Consider the following 12,841-nt stretch of genomic DNA (forward strand, 5'->3'; position numbering starts at 1 on the left):
TATTAGTATTTCATATAACAGATTTCCATACATGTTCATTATAGAACTATCTAACAAATAATTCGAATTGCTGAAGATAAGACAACTGAGTTCTTTTCTCACAGAATCTCCAAATGAGTTGTACAGATACATCAACTAACATGCTAACAAAAAAATTATTTTGCGAACAGTTAATCTTTACAGAGTTTTTCAGCTGAATAAGAAGCTGATCTTTATTTGTTGTATCACCCACGGCGTAGAAACAATTATAATCTTAATTATATAATGAATAAGTTCCAACTCCACTTATAAACTTTTCTCTTTTTTTCTTTAAAGCTTTCTGTTTAGCTTTTTATACGATGAATCGCTTGCTAAACTTTTTACTGAAGTGACTAATAGTAGTCCCCCAGTATATATAGTCCCCCTACTTCAATTTTCTGGCGAAACCGTTCTCCTTAATCTTCTCAAATTGTCTCTTATAAATAATGATCTTTCAGGCTCATCAAAAATCATGAATTTTTGAGCTTTTTCAATATATTAGCTGCAATAGTGAGATATTCTTTTTTTCAGTTCCCACCAACTTTGTAATAACTTTCTCGAATGTTAATTTCTCATTTAAGATGATGATGGATTGAAATATTATGTCAAATATTATTGTTCTAGTATTAGTTCTGATAAAGACGTTTTCTTTGAGTTCAGCTTCTGATACTTTAGGCAGAAGTACTTTAAATATAGTGCATCTTTAGGCAAAGCTTTTAGGAATAACTCTATGATATCTGGAGTAGTTCATACAGGTTTACGCGTACAATGTCCAAGTTTTAGCAAGTTTTAAATACTATCTTACAGATAAGTTTTTACTTCACCAATGTTATTTCCTACCCCTACTTTACTATTCGTAGAAAAGATATGGAAGTTTTTTTGTAGGAATTAAATTCTCTACAAACTTGCTCTATCGACTTTTTTCCTAAAATTGAAAAAAAAATTGAGTTATTCAGAAAAAATAATAAAAATTGAGAACGAATGAATTTAAATCGCTGTATATATGTCTTTAAATCTATTAATTTATAATCATTTCACACACATCAATAACAACATTATTACCGCGTAATATGAAATGGGCAAAAAAATACCCGTACCATGCATCGATTTTTACCAATTTTATTTATTTCGACGGACAAATTTAATTTGTTGCTGTTGGAATGTTAACAACTCTTCTTCACACCAACGAGGTAGAGGGTACAGAAGCGTTTTCTTTAACGCGGTGTACGTACGTAGTCTACGAATAGTTTCCTTAATTTTTTTTACTTTCTGGTTCCTGAATCTTTTTGATTGGCCAGGTTATGATTCGGAATCTGATTGGGGATTGATGTGAGTTTGTTTTGGTAGAGTAGCTGATTGTAGTGGCGTTATTGTTGGCAATTCATCACCTACAGATGGTAGGTGCTGGAGATTTTGTGGTTGGGAGTGGCATTAGTATTCTCCCATTTTTTTAACCCCAGTGATTAGGATCTTACCATTTTCCGAGCCATAACTGAACCGATCTGTGTCTTGTGTTGGAGGAAGCGAAGATAGATTAAATGTATTTTTAGTCATTAATTTGGAGAATCTTATGTTGTTGAGACTTTCGTCAACTTTGTTACTACTATACAAAGTTATGAAAAAACGTTCGCTAACGACAATAAGCAAAGAGTCATCAACATTGTCGTTTGAGTAATAACGCTGCTCCACCAACCGACTCGTAATATATCTTCGGGGTTGTGATATATTCAACTTTTTATGTTGTGAGCTGCTGAAGTTTTGTCACAATCTGAAAAAGCATAACCCGTAACCCTTTTTATCACAGTCACAACATCCATGCATAGTCGGACACGGACATGAAACGGGGTATTTTTGGATGATCCCAAGTTATTTAATATATCTACAAACCTTGAATAGGATGCAAAGTAAACAAATTCATAGAAGTTTGAAAACTCTGTCTAATTTTGATAATAACGTACTATGTTAATACAATATCAGTACAATAAATAAAATACCATCAAATCAAATTGTTATGCGGGCAGAAAATCGTACCCAATCATACCAAATACAAATTCTAAGATCTCATCCAGATTTCAAGCCAAAAACCTAATATCTCGCAAGAAATTATTTAGAAATTGATAAATTTGGTTATCAATGGCAAACAATTGTAAATAAATGAACGATCAGAAGTCTTGATTTAAAATGAGGAATTCATGCAAAAAAATCCTTATCAAGCTTAACAAGACAGTAACTAAAATTTGAAATTAAAACATAATTATTCGTATTTGAAGCTGTTTAAATTTAAAATCACCAGGACAAACAAAAATTATTTTATATGTAGAGTATAAAAAACGTTAGAAAAATAATACATATTTCTTATTTAAATTGTAAGTTTCACTGACTTATCAAAGGTTAACTAACAATATACATTCCAACGAGGATAACAACCCACTCCAACATATATTGAACAATTGAACATTGAAGTTTAATTTCAATTTAAGAAAGTAAATCAAACATACCCGTTTCAAAGGATCAGATGTACGAGGAGATTTAAGCATTCAGAATGTATGATTTACCCCAAAATATTGATAGAGTTCAATTTTAATTAATAATATGCCAAATTAGCTTTCAACAGAAAAAGACCGGTAAAGATAAGAGACTGACTTACCTCAGATTTGATCGAGTTCTCCAAAAACTTCAGAGAGCCCTCCCCAACACAGCTTTGTTAACCAATTAGTAGCCTTTTTATAATAAGAAATAAAGTAGAAGGGAGAAATTGGATCTCCACTCATGTAAGGTCTGATAATTCTACATGCTTGAATACGTTTTCAGAATTGCTTGTACTGGCTCAAAGGTCAAAAGTGAAGTGAAATCTCTAATAAACGTGAGCTTCAATGCAACCACGAACGCTAAAGCTCGTTGTTTAAATCATCTACCTCGAAGGAAAATAATTAAAGCTGTAATACTTTCAATAGCATTCCAACAATAGTCATTTCCAAAGGAGGCTTTCCATTGTTTGCCATTCTGAAGCACACTGTATTTCTTAGATTGCGTATCCATATTTAATATAGTTGGGTGTCGTTCCATAGATAGATGTGTTCCACACTCAGTTATACAGAAAGTTTATGTGCTTGTTTGTTGCTTATAGTTTCCAATGACTATATAAAAATGTATATACTGAGGACAATGAATTGTGGGATTTAACAGTTTTATTACAGTCGATGTGGTTTTCCATTAGTATAGATACAGATCGTACCTTCCCGGTGTGTCAGTGTGTCATACAGTACTATTATGTCTTCGTTCTCATCTACTGTATTAGTTTCATGTTTGTACCATTTATCTGTGTTATATTTTTTGCAGAATTCGCATATCACATCAAGTCTCTTTCTGCAATTCGACATATTGATCCTGTGCAGCGATTGCTTCTTCTTTCATGTGACCATCTGCTAACCTTCCAGATGTATTGTTAATTTTAGTAAAGTAAATCACAATGCGCGCGGATTATACAATACTGATATAACCTTAGTAAATTTACAATTATAAATAGAAATCGGATTCATTCGGTGCTTAGGAATTGTCAGCATTGTATGAAATAGGTAAAATATACAAATATATAACTTGAATTAATATCACATCCACACATACATCAAAGTTATAACCAAAATAAGTTTCGTTTTTAATACCTTTTTTTATTTGTTCCGCGCTACTGTTGGATCAATATCAATCTAAACGATATATATTATAAAATATATTTTACTGTGGTTTTTAATTTGATAGTAGTATTAGTAATTGAGGTAAGCCATAGAGGAAAATAAATGAATGAAAGTATATAATAGTACATTGTCTAGGTAAAAGCTACAGTTATTTTGGCAGCAAAAGTCAAAATAAGTCGTGCGGGTGGAATTTCCTAAAAAAAGTTAGTTGAGTGTTAAAGCTCACCTTAACAATTGCTCAATTTATTTAAGAATGCATTTACATTTATATTCACGTATATAAAAAGCTAAGGAAGTGTTAGATAAACTCGCGATACTTTAATAATGTTAACAAAAACCAGGGGCGGAAGGCCTTGAAAAATAATCCTTTGATATCTTCCCTAAATGCGACGTGCCATAACCAGGAATCGGGAGGACAATGTCGAAAAGAAAATGAGAAATAAGTTGCCTTAGGATGTTGACACATTTGGTTTATTTAAGAACGATGTACAAAATTACATATATTTACTTAGTAGTAGTATATAAAATCAAAAACATTTAGATTTAGATAGATATATATAAGGATACAGGATGGTGCTTCATTTATAAGAAACTTTCCAAGAAAATTTCAATTTTCCACGCCTAGTTCACAATAATACAAGTATTTTCCATACATTATTGTTTCAATCTCATATCAAATATATAAAAAAAGAATTTGTTTAACTTTTTAGCTTAATATGCTTTAAAAGCGAATTTTTAAGTTTTTTAAAACTGTATTTATTTTTCACTTTTTAGTTTCATAAGCTATGAAAGCGTGTTTTTCCATTTTTAAACTATATTTTCGACTTATTATTTCGATTTATTATCAAAAATAAATTTTTTCTTCAAATTTTAGATGTTATAAATCTCCAACAGATTGCGGACAGTTGTGAAATTTGTTTCGATGTGGAGAGAAAATCTGCAGTGATAATTTGAGCCCATGACTGGCGAATCCGGAGGTTAACGCGTTATCCCGCTCGGCTAACGTGTTTTGACATAATAATTTCCTATTTAAAACTATTTAAATTTAAAAATATTCGACGGAAGTAACCCAGATACACACACAATCTCTTATGCGTAAATTGACTCACATTATGATGGAAACCAATAGGATCTGATAATCTTCTGGTTGGGTCATACAAAGCGTTAGGTACGTAACTTAAGGATTATCGTATCCATTAAGATTAATGGTACACGATTCTAATGGGGACCCATATCATAATTGACTCCAAGTGTTCCTTATACACTTGAAGTTCCATTAACGTATCAAATTACGTACTTTATTTTATATCGATGTGACTCTAACGACCATACATATCATTATTTATACCCTTTTAGACAATAGGATTTTAGTATTTAAAAGCAGTCTGTACAAAGATATGGGTTCTTTAATAGTTTGGCAATCGTCGATTATGGTCGTCGGATTATTGAAACCAAGTTCAATTAATCATTTCATTGTTTAATAAAGAGTTAATTTCGAAGTAGTTTAGATGTTTTAATACAAAGAATATGGTAAACCATCATTGGTTATTTGTTTATTGTGAAGTGACATTAATTATTCACCCCATATGAATCACAGTTTTATTTACTAAAAAATAGGTTGCACATTGACACCCAACTAGCGTCGTCGAACAAACACCCCTAAGAATCTCATGATCCAATGAATTCCATCAATTGAACTTTCCAGTAATATATGAAAACTACCTAGAGTAGCATCAAAAATATTCACATATTCTCAAATATATCATTTTATTGACGAATGCGAAAATAGCGAAAATATATTAAAGCGTAGTAATATAATTTGTAGCATAGGTCGATAAAGAATATAATGATTTCTGTGAAGGATAATTATCTATTGTCGTCTGGGTATTATTCCATTGTTCGATATTGTTCAATTGCTATGGAAAATAATAGTTTAGTAAACGATAACTAGCAAAAATTCTTGGAAATTGAAGTTCTTTAATCACTTCATATTATCCAACACAAAATGTAGCCCGAAGTGTACCGAAGACGTAGATTTTTTAATAATTAATCTAGGTTCACAAACTATCTAGTTTGATTTCCTACTCGTTAAACAAATAAAATTTCGCATCATTTCACTTATAATTCTCATATTAATGAATGAACTATACTTGTTTGATTTTGCTGGAATTAACTGTGATATTCATGAGGTGTGGGTTTAGATCTAGTTTGAACTTGATCGAGTCAGTCATTGTTACTGTGGAAACATTCATCTGATTTTGCGATTGAGGGACATCGTTTATACCGAATAGTGTTGAAAAATTAGCACATGATTTTTTAAGCCATATTTTAACATTTTTTTGATTTGAACCAAACCTAATAGTAGCGGATATATAAGTCAGAGTGGCTTCAAAACTAGTCACTGCTTATTTCAAATGACGAGACTACGAGACATCACTACTGTTTCCTGCACCACTTAAGAGGTGTACCCTGGATGCTCTCTACTATACAAAGAATATTATCCTTCACATATTGTAGACGTACTCATATATCTTTATAGGGAACTGGTATTTTATGATGATGCTTTACGTCTGCTGAATCATAACAAAAACTCCAGTGAATAAATCGTCTGAATAGTAGAACACATGAAAATAAACTGATTTATGGTATAAGATACACGTAAATCGTCGACTGTTTGACGACTACATCTTCTGTAAAGCTGTCTAGGAGAAAGTGTATTAATAATAATGTTTTTTGTTAGAGGTTAACCGAATTAAAAGATAATAATTAATTGAATTGACTACCCAGCAATGATTTATGTTCTAAATAATTCATAAACAGTGAAATAGCACCCTCCATAAACTCATTTTATTTGTGATTCTACTTATTCAGTTTCTGTTTATTGTAGTCAAGTCTGGTCGTCGATTGTATTGTAGAGAGAGGAGATAATAATGAGGAATTGAATATTTTTTCATCTTATTCTAAAAACGTGAATAAATTCTTAAAGATGCTGCTCTTATTGGTATTTAAGTGTTAAGCTGAAATACTGCTGTGTTTTATTCGAAAAATATAGAAATACTGACTTTGCAAGTACGTCTGTTGAATATCGAATGAAGAATCAGAAAAGACGTTGTCAGATTCATTAAATAATCTGATAATGTGAATTTTTTTTATAAAATAGTACAAACTTTGGAAATATACCTGTAAAAATTTGGTTTAACCACAGATAAATAGTGTGATAGATCAAGAATACAAGTAATCCACAGGTTGCAACACTTTAGCGAGCTTATCAACTATTCATTTTCCTTCACTCCAGTGTATTCCGGAATCAGTTGTAGGGTAACTTTCTTTTTTTTTGTCTAGCTCTAAGCAATCCCAAACGAGTTAGGATTTTACTGAATGGCTATCGGATAGTATGATGATCTCCTGTGTGCGATAGTTCCTCTCTAGATTGTACGGAACACATTTTTAATTGCATTATATCATTTAATGGCATTTCTGTTCATTTCTTGATTATTTTTATGATGTCACTTACCCCTACAGCTTAGTATTGATTAGCATAGTTGTTCCAATGATACAGTGTGCGACCTTTATGCTGATAATCTTTGAAATAGAAAATATCAAGAAAATTGTTCAAGACATCTATACAAAAAAATGAACGGTGCTTAAACTAAAACCAGCCAATGAATATGTAATAGCGTTTGTTGCCGCCCCTCTCTCTAATTACAGCTTCCATTCGTCTTGGAAGGCTTCTAAACAGGTTCTGGACGTATCCTTGCGGCATGTTTTCCCAGAAGTTAAAAAGAACATTTTGAAGATCATCTAGTGTTCTTATTGGTGTCGGATGCTGCTGAATTTGCTATCCTAGATGGTCTCAGACCTGCTCTATTGGGTTAAGGTCCGGGCTACGTGCAGGCCAATTCAGGGTGGGTATCTCGACCTCTTATAAGTACTACCGAACCACTCTAGCAACGTGTGAACGAGCATTATCGTGCATTAGCACAGAGTTGTCACCGATATGAGGCATATAAGGCACTACATGGGGTCCAAGGATATTGGTTATGTACCTGTCAGCATTTAGTCTTTCATCATTCACTGGTACTAACTTTGTGCGACCCTCGAAAGAAATTCCTCCCCAAACCATGATAGTGCCACCACCAAAGCTGTTAGTTTGACAAAAATTAACCTGATCGTGCCGTTCACCATGTCGCCTATATACTAGTACACCCCTATCTGATGAATACAGACAAAATCTTGATTCATCCGTGAATAAAATATTGGTCCATCTTGAAAATTCCAATTCGCGTGTTCTCGAACAAATTCAAATATTGCTACTCGTTGTTCTCTGTTAAGACGTGGACCTCTAGCTGGCCTCTTATACCTGCTTCTCTCAGCCTATTTCGAACTGTTTGCATGCTTATTCGGACATAACGAGCAGCCAACAGATCTGTTTGCAGCCTTCGAGCGGTGGTATGCCTAATTCTTAAAGCCGTTAACCTCAAATAACGATCATCTACTACCGAAGCTACCTTCTGGTTAGTTGCCCTGTTTCTTGGTAGCGAATAACAACTCTGGATATGGTGCTTTGTTGAACTCCAATTACCCCGGCGACGTATCTTTGACTGCGGTCATCTCGTACGACGCGATGATTCTAGCAGCTTCTTCATTCGTCACATGTCTTGTTAAACGTTGAGGCACATCCATTATTAACACAATAAATTCAAATTTTCACTATACAATAACAAAATTTGCTTAGAAAGTTCTCGATCTCAATGCATTCTCCAAGACAAAAATGATTTACACGAGCATTTTTGCTTCCAAAAAAATTTGTAAGAAATTGTGATATTTTTTGCCCATGATAAGAAACCAGAAATATATATTGAATTGATACATATACAGATTGTTCCAAAAAACTAAAATTAAGTATTACAAATATTCTAAAATACCAGTGATGCCATAATTTTTGTGGTCTGTATATTTTGATAAAAATCTAATCGAGAACAAATTAATATTAGTTTGAAAAAAAAAAATATGGAAAAAGGTTAGGTAATTATCAGAGAAGGAAAAAAGATATTGCAGAGAATGAGTTGAAATCAGAAATGGCTCAAAACAATACTTTTTTTGATTATACGAAAATTGTCGCCTAGATTTTTCCGATCACAATCGATGTGGCTGTGAAATTATCAGAAAATTGTGAACAAATTCAGAAGCAATAAAAAATCATCAATTCAATCATTAACGTTCTTACCATATTAAAGCTGAACAATGAAAGAAATTGAAAGCCATCACGAAAATTTTTTACTGTAAGCTTGCTTAAAAGTCATTTATTTTTTACTTTGGCCGCTCCAGATGCATAACCGTTAACGGCATAATTGAAAATAAAAAATTTTTCTCTGAAAATACGTCGTAAATATTTTAGAGCTTCGTGAATGAAACAAGTTTCATGAAAAACAAGATGGAGATCTTATTGTAGTCCTATTGTTGTACATTCTGACTATATGATATATAAGATACAGAGTTTACATAAAGTAACGTAATTTCTTAATTGGTTGGTTTTCCGTTTAACAAAAAAATTATAAAGAGATTTTTCAAAAACAAAACAAGCCGTTAATAGTGATGGAACATCTTTGAACTCTATCCAAAGTTTTTTTTGTTTACCTTATAAAGTAAAGTTCTCATTTCATGATACTCATGACTGCAGAGTGTAAGTTTGTAATATTATAATGCAATAGATAGATGCAAGCCTCTAAATTTACAGATGAGATGCAGCCATGCTTTGTAGAAGCTACTTAGCAGTATTCAGAGTATTTACATTCGTTAAGAAATCAATAAATTACTAAATAAGAATTGAATATGTTAACAGTTGATTTCACCAGGATAGTGCATCATTACGATTGAATGTTGCTATTTAAATGAAGGGGTACCATATAATGGTCAGTAATTACTCAAGATTTATTGCCTTCTTAAAAGTTTCTCCAGGCAAATCCAAATTCTTTGTGTGCTAGATAGAACCCGACAACCGGAATTATTTAGAACCACAGTTAACCAAGAAATCAGGAATCATGTAATTACATATTAGTTTCGCTTAATAGATTGGTGTAGTGTCAAATACGATATGATGGAGGAATGAGAATATATAAAGGATGTGAAAGCTTTATAGGGTGGAACTAACGAAAAGTTGTCTTAAAAACTATCATTATCCTGCCAACTTTGCAATAACTATCGAAAAATCAAACATAAATTACTTTTTAGTGGTTTAAAACACCTATTGGATGATGTATTCGTCAAATTACTCAGACTCTAGCATAGTAGAAATAAAATTATTACAATAGAATTGTATCTATCACTTTAAAAGGATGATGATATTAAAATTGATAAGTTTATTTGCTATCTTCAGTCAATTTTCATTCATTCTATTACTCTTACTATAACAAATCTACTACAGAAACAAAATTAGTTAAGTTGCAACGTCATTGAAGGCTGTTGGGAAACCCATACATTCACCATCGATCCTTTTAATAGATCAAAAAAGTACACGAAAGTAAAATGGCAATTCTATATTGTCGATATTTCCATTAGTTGACATAAACTTTTGCGTGCAGTTAATTATTTCAAATTAAAAATGTTACCATGACTACACATTGGCAAGTTACATACTTGTATTGAAATTATTTTGAAACCTTTTCATAGATTGAACTATTAAATAATTCTCGATTATATTCACATTTCAAAACAGTTTGTTTTTCTAATCTTCAATTTAAATTTCATTTTTCCATCCATTGTTTTATTTTTCATTAGACAAAAATGTTTTTATATTCCTGAATACCTATATCAGTTGAAGGATACAAAAATAGGACAATTGTAAATCAACAGTTAGCTTACCGTCTGATTCTTGAGCATAGAGCGGAACACAGGAGCGGGCCCAAAGGATAAGCACGAGCAGGAGGGCCCCCCATAGAGGAGCTCTCTGCCGGCCCTGCTTCATGGTCACTCGACACTCTCACATGGTTGTGGGGCCACCAAACGGCCCGTCATACTGCAAAGCACTAACGCGCGATCGGTGATAGTCTTTGCTCAACAAAATTTACGGTGTTGCCAATATAGATTACATGTACTCGTATTGGTATATACACGAGAAAATCGTTTGAAGTATTAAATGTAACTGCATATGTTGGCGTACATTAAAGAAAATTCATAGAAATTATATTCAAAAAATTTTAAAATCGTTTGTGAAAATTCTATAGGAATCAATTATTTCATTATATGAAAGTTGCAGATGAGCTAACGAGATATTCAGAAATACACAGAATTTATGGACGAACAAAAATTTAGTTTCATACTTTTCAAAGAGTAATATTAAGTGGATCTAAATTTGATGCTTGCAGTTATCGTGTTCTGGAACACAGAGGTTTGCTGCTCTATGTAGATGGCTCTCTCTCATAGATATATATTCAGTTTCTAATCACTGTATGTATAAATGTATTAAAAATCCTTGGGATATTAAATTCTAAGAGCTTTAAGCAGATCTTTATTTCTTTACGCTCGGTTCTTTCTTCTTTAGTACAGAATCTTGTTACTAATTTTTGATGTTTCTAGCGCTTAACTGTCGAACTGTATAGAATGTAATCCATTAAATAGAATTGTTTCCGTGACTAACTTTAGACTACATTGGATAGAGATCTATTCACTAGGCTTACTACAGTTTTATGCATATTGCAAGAAAAGTTAAATCAGCCGAAATCAGACAGGGAAATTCTTCAACTGATGGTCAAACAGAGGCCGGACTCCCAAAGGTGAGGGCGATCCAATTACGACAACGGCCCACCGACGCACGGCTGAGCTTACTACAGGTAAATTATTTGAAAATTTATTGAAACCGAGACTAACAGACGGGATATAGACCGGAGGTGGCAATTCGGTCTCAGAATAGAAGGTGGTAATCACCTTTTTGGAAAAGGACAGACTCTGCCATGCGGCGCGACCAATCGTGATGCTGGCAATATTAGACATGAGAAACGCCTTCAACCCATCCAGGTGGGTAGAAATCCTTGAGGTGCTAAAAGACCGCTTCGAGATTCCAGACTATTTGAACCAAGCGGTGGAGGATTATCTGATAAACAGACGATTAATCTACAAGACGACATAAGGACAAATGACAAGAGAAATTACGGCAGGGGTTGCTCAAGGATCAATTCTGGGATCAGATATATGGAATAGTCTATCTGATATTCTACTTAGACTTGCACTGCCTCGTGGCATGCTTCTCACTGCTGACGTCGATGATTTGATCATTGTGATCACCAAACAAGATCACAAGATTACCAAGATTACCAAGTAACAAAATTACCCATTGAGATCGAAACAGACGTAATCGAGTCTTAATACGAAGTAAAATATTTTGTAATGACCTTAGATAGAAGATGCATTTCTGGCCTCACAAACGGAAGACAGTTCGAAAGACAATTGAGAGGACAGAATCTTTGAGCCGCTTAATGACAATTATTAACGGATCACGGCCGGAGAAACGAAGACTGCTGATCGCGACGACTCACTCGAATCTTCTGTATGGCGCGGAGGTATGGTCAGACGCCTCGATGATAAAGAAATACTGCTGAGCAATGACGATGATACAGAGACAAGGTTCACTGAGAATCGCCAGTTCCTACCGGACTGTCTCTGCACAGGCTGTCCTAGTGGTGGCGAGTATAATCCCCGTAGACGACAGGATGTGGTAACCATCGAACGCACTAGAACAATACAGGCGTGTCCAACAGACGACAGAAGAAAAATCAGGCGAATGGCGCGACGACACCATAGAGTACGAACCGACGGGAAGTTCGGAGATGTGAACTTATACATTACCCAGCTTTTGACGCGATACGGCTGCCACGGTATCTCCACAAAATGAAGAAAGTACAAACAGCTAAATGTCGTACTGTGAATATGACTCAGATGATACCAAACACACACGTTCTTCGTGTGTTACCACACAGAATGTAAATGTATTATATAGAACGAGCAACATACACGGGCAGATCCCCCCAACCAGAAGTAATATAGTTTGTGGTTATAAGCATTTCAGAACCTACGGTCCTCAAATATAAGCTGATCACCTAACCTTAAGAAGCAGGTATAGAGTTGATGTACTGATC

General features: G+C 33.7%; 1 protein-coding gene across 2 annotated transcripts in view; it reads right to left on the bottom strand.

Annotated features, from left to right (window-relative positions):
- The window catches only part of LOC130896227 (uncharacterized), an 87,454-nt gene extending 76,714 nt beyond the window's left edge, over nt 1–10,740 (bottom strand). Inside the window, exon 1 of one of the 2 annotated variants that reach the window (XM_057804174.1) lies at nt 10,572–10,740. In XM_057804174.1, the coding sequence (XP_057660157.1) occupies nt 10,572–10,674 (103 nt within the window). In that variant the 5' untranslated portion in view covers nt 10,675–10,740. The remainder of the gene's footprint in view (nt 1–10,571) is intronic. The other variant, XM_057804173.1, reaches the window with a different exon arrangement.
- Between the last annotated feature and the right edge of the window lie 2,101 nt (nt 10,741–12,841).

Source organism: Diorhabda carinulata, chromosome 7 (genome assembly GCF_026250575.1).
Source record: "Diorhabda carinulata isolate Delta chromosome 7, icDioCari1.1, whole genome shotgun sequence".
In the NCBI taxonomy this organism is placed as follows: Eukaryota; Metazoa; Arthropoda; class Insecta; order Coleoptera; family Chrysomelidae; genus Diorhabda; species Diorhabda carinulata.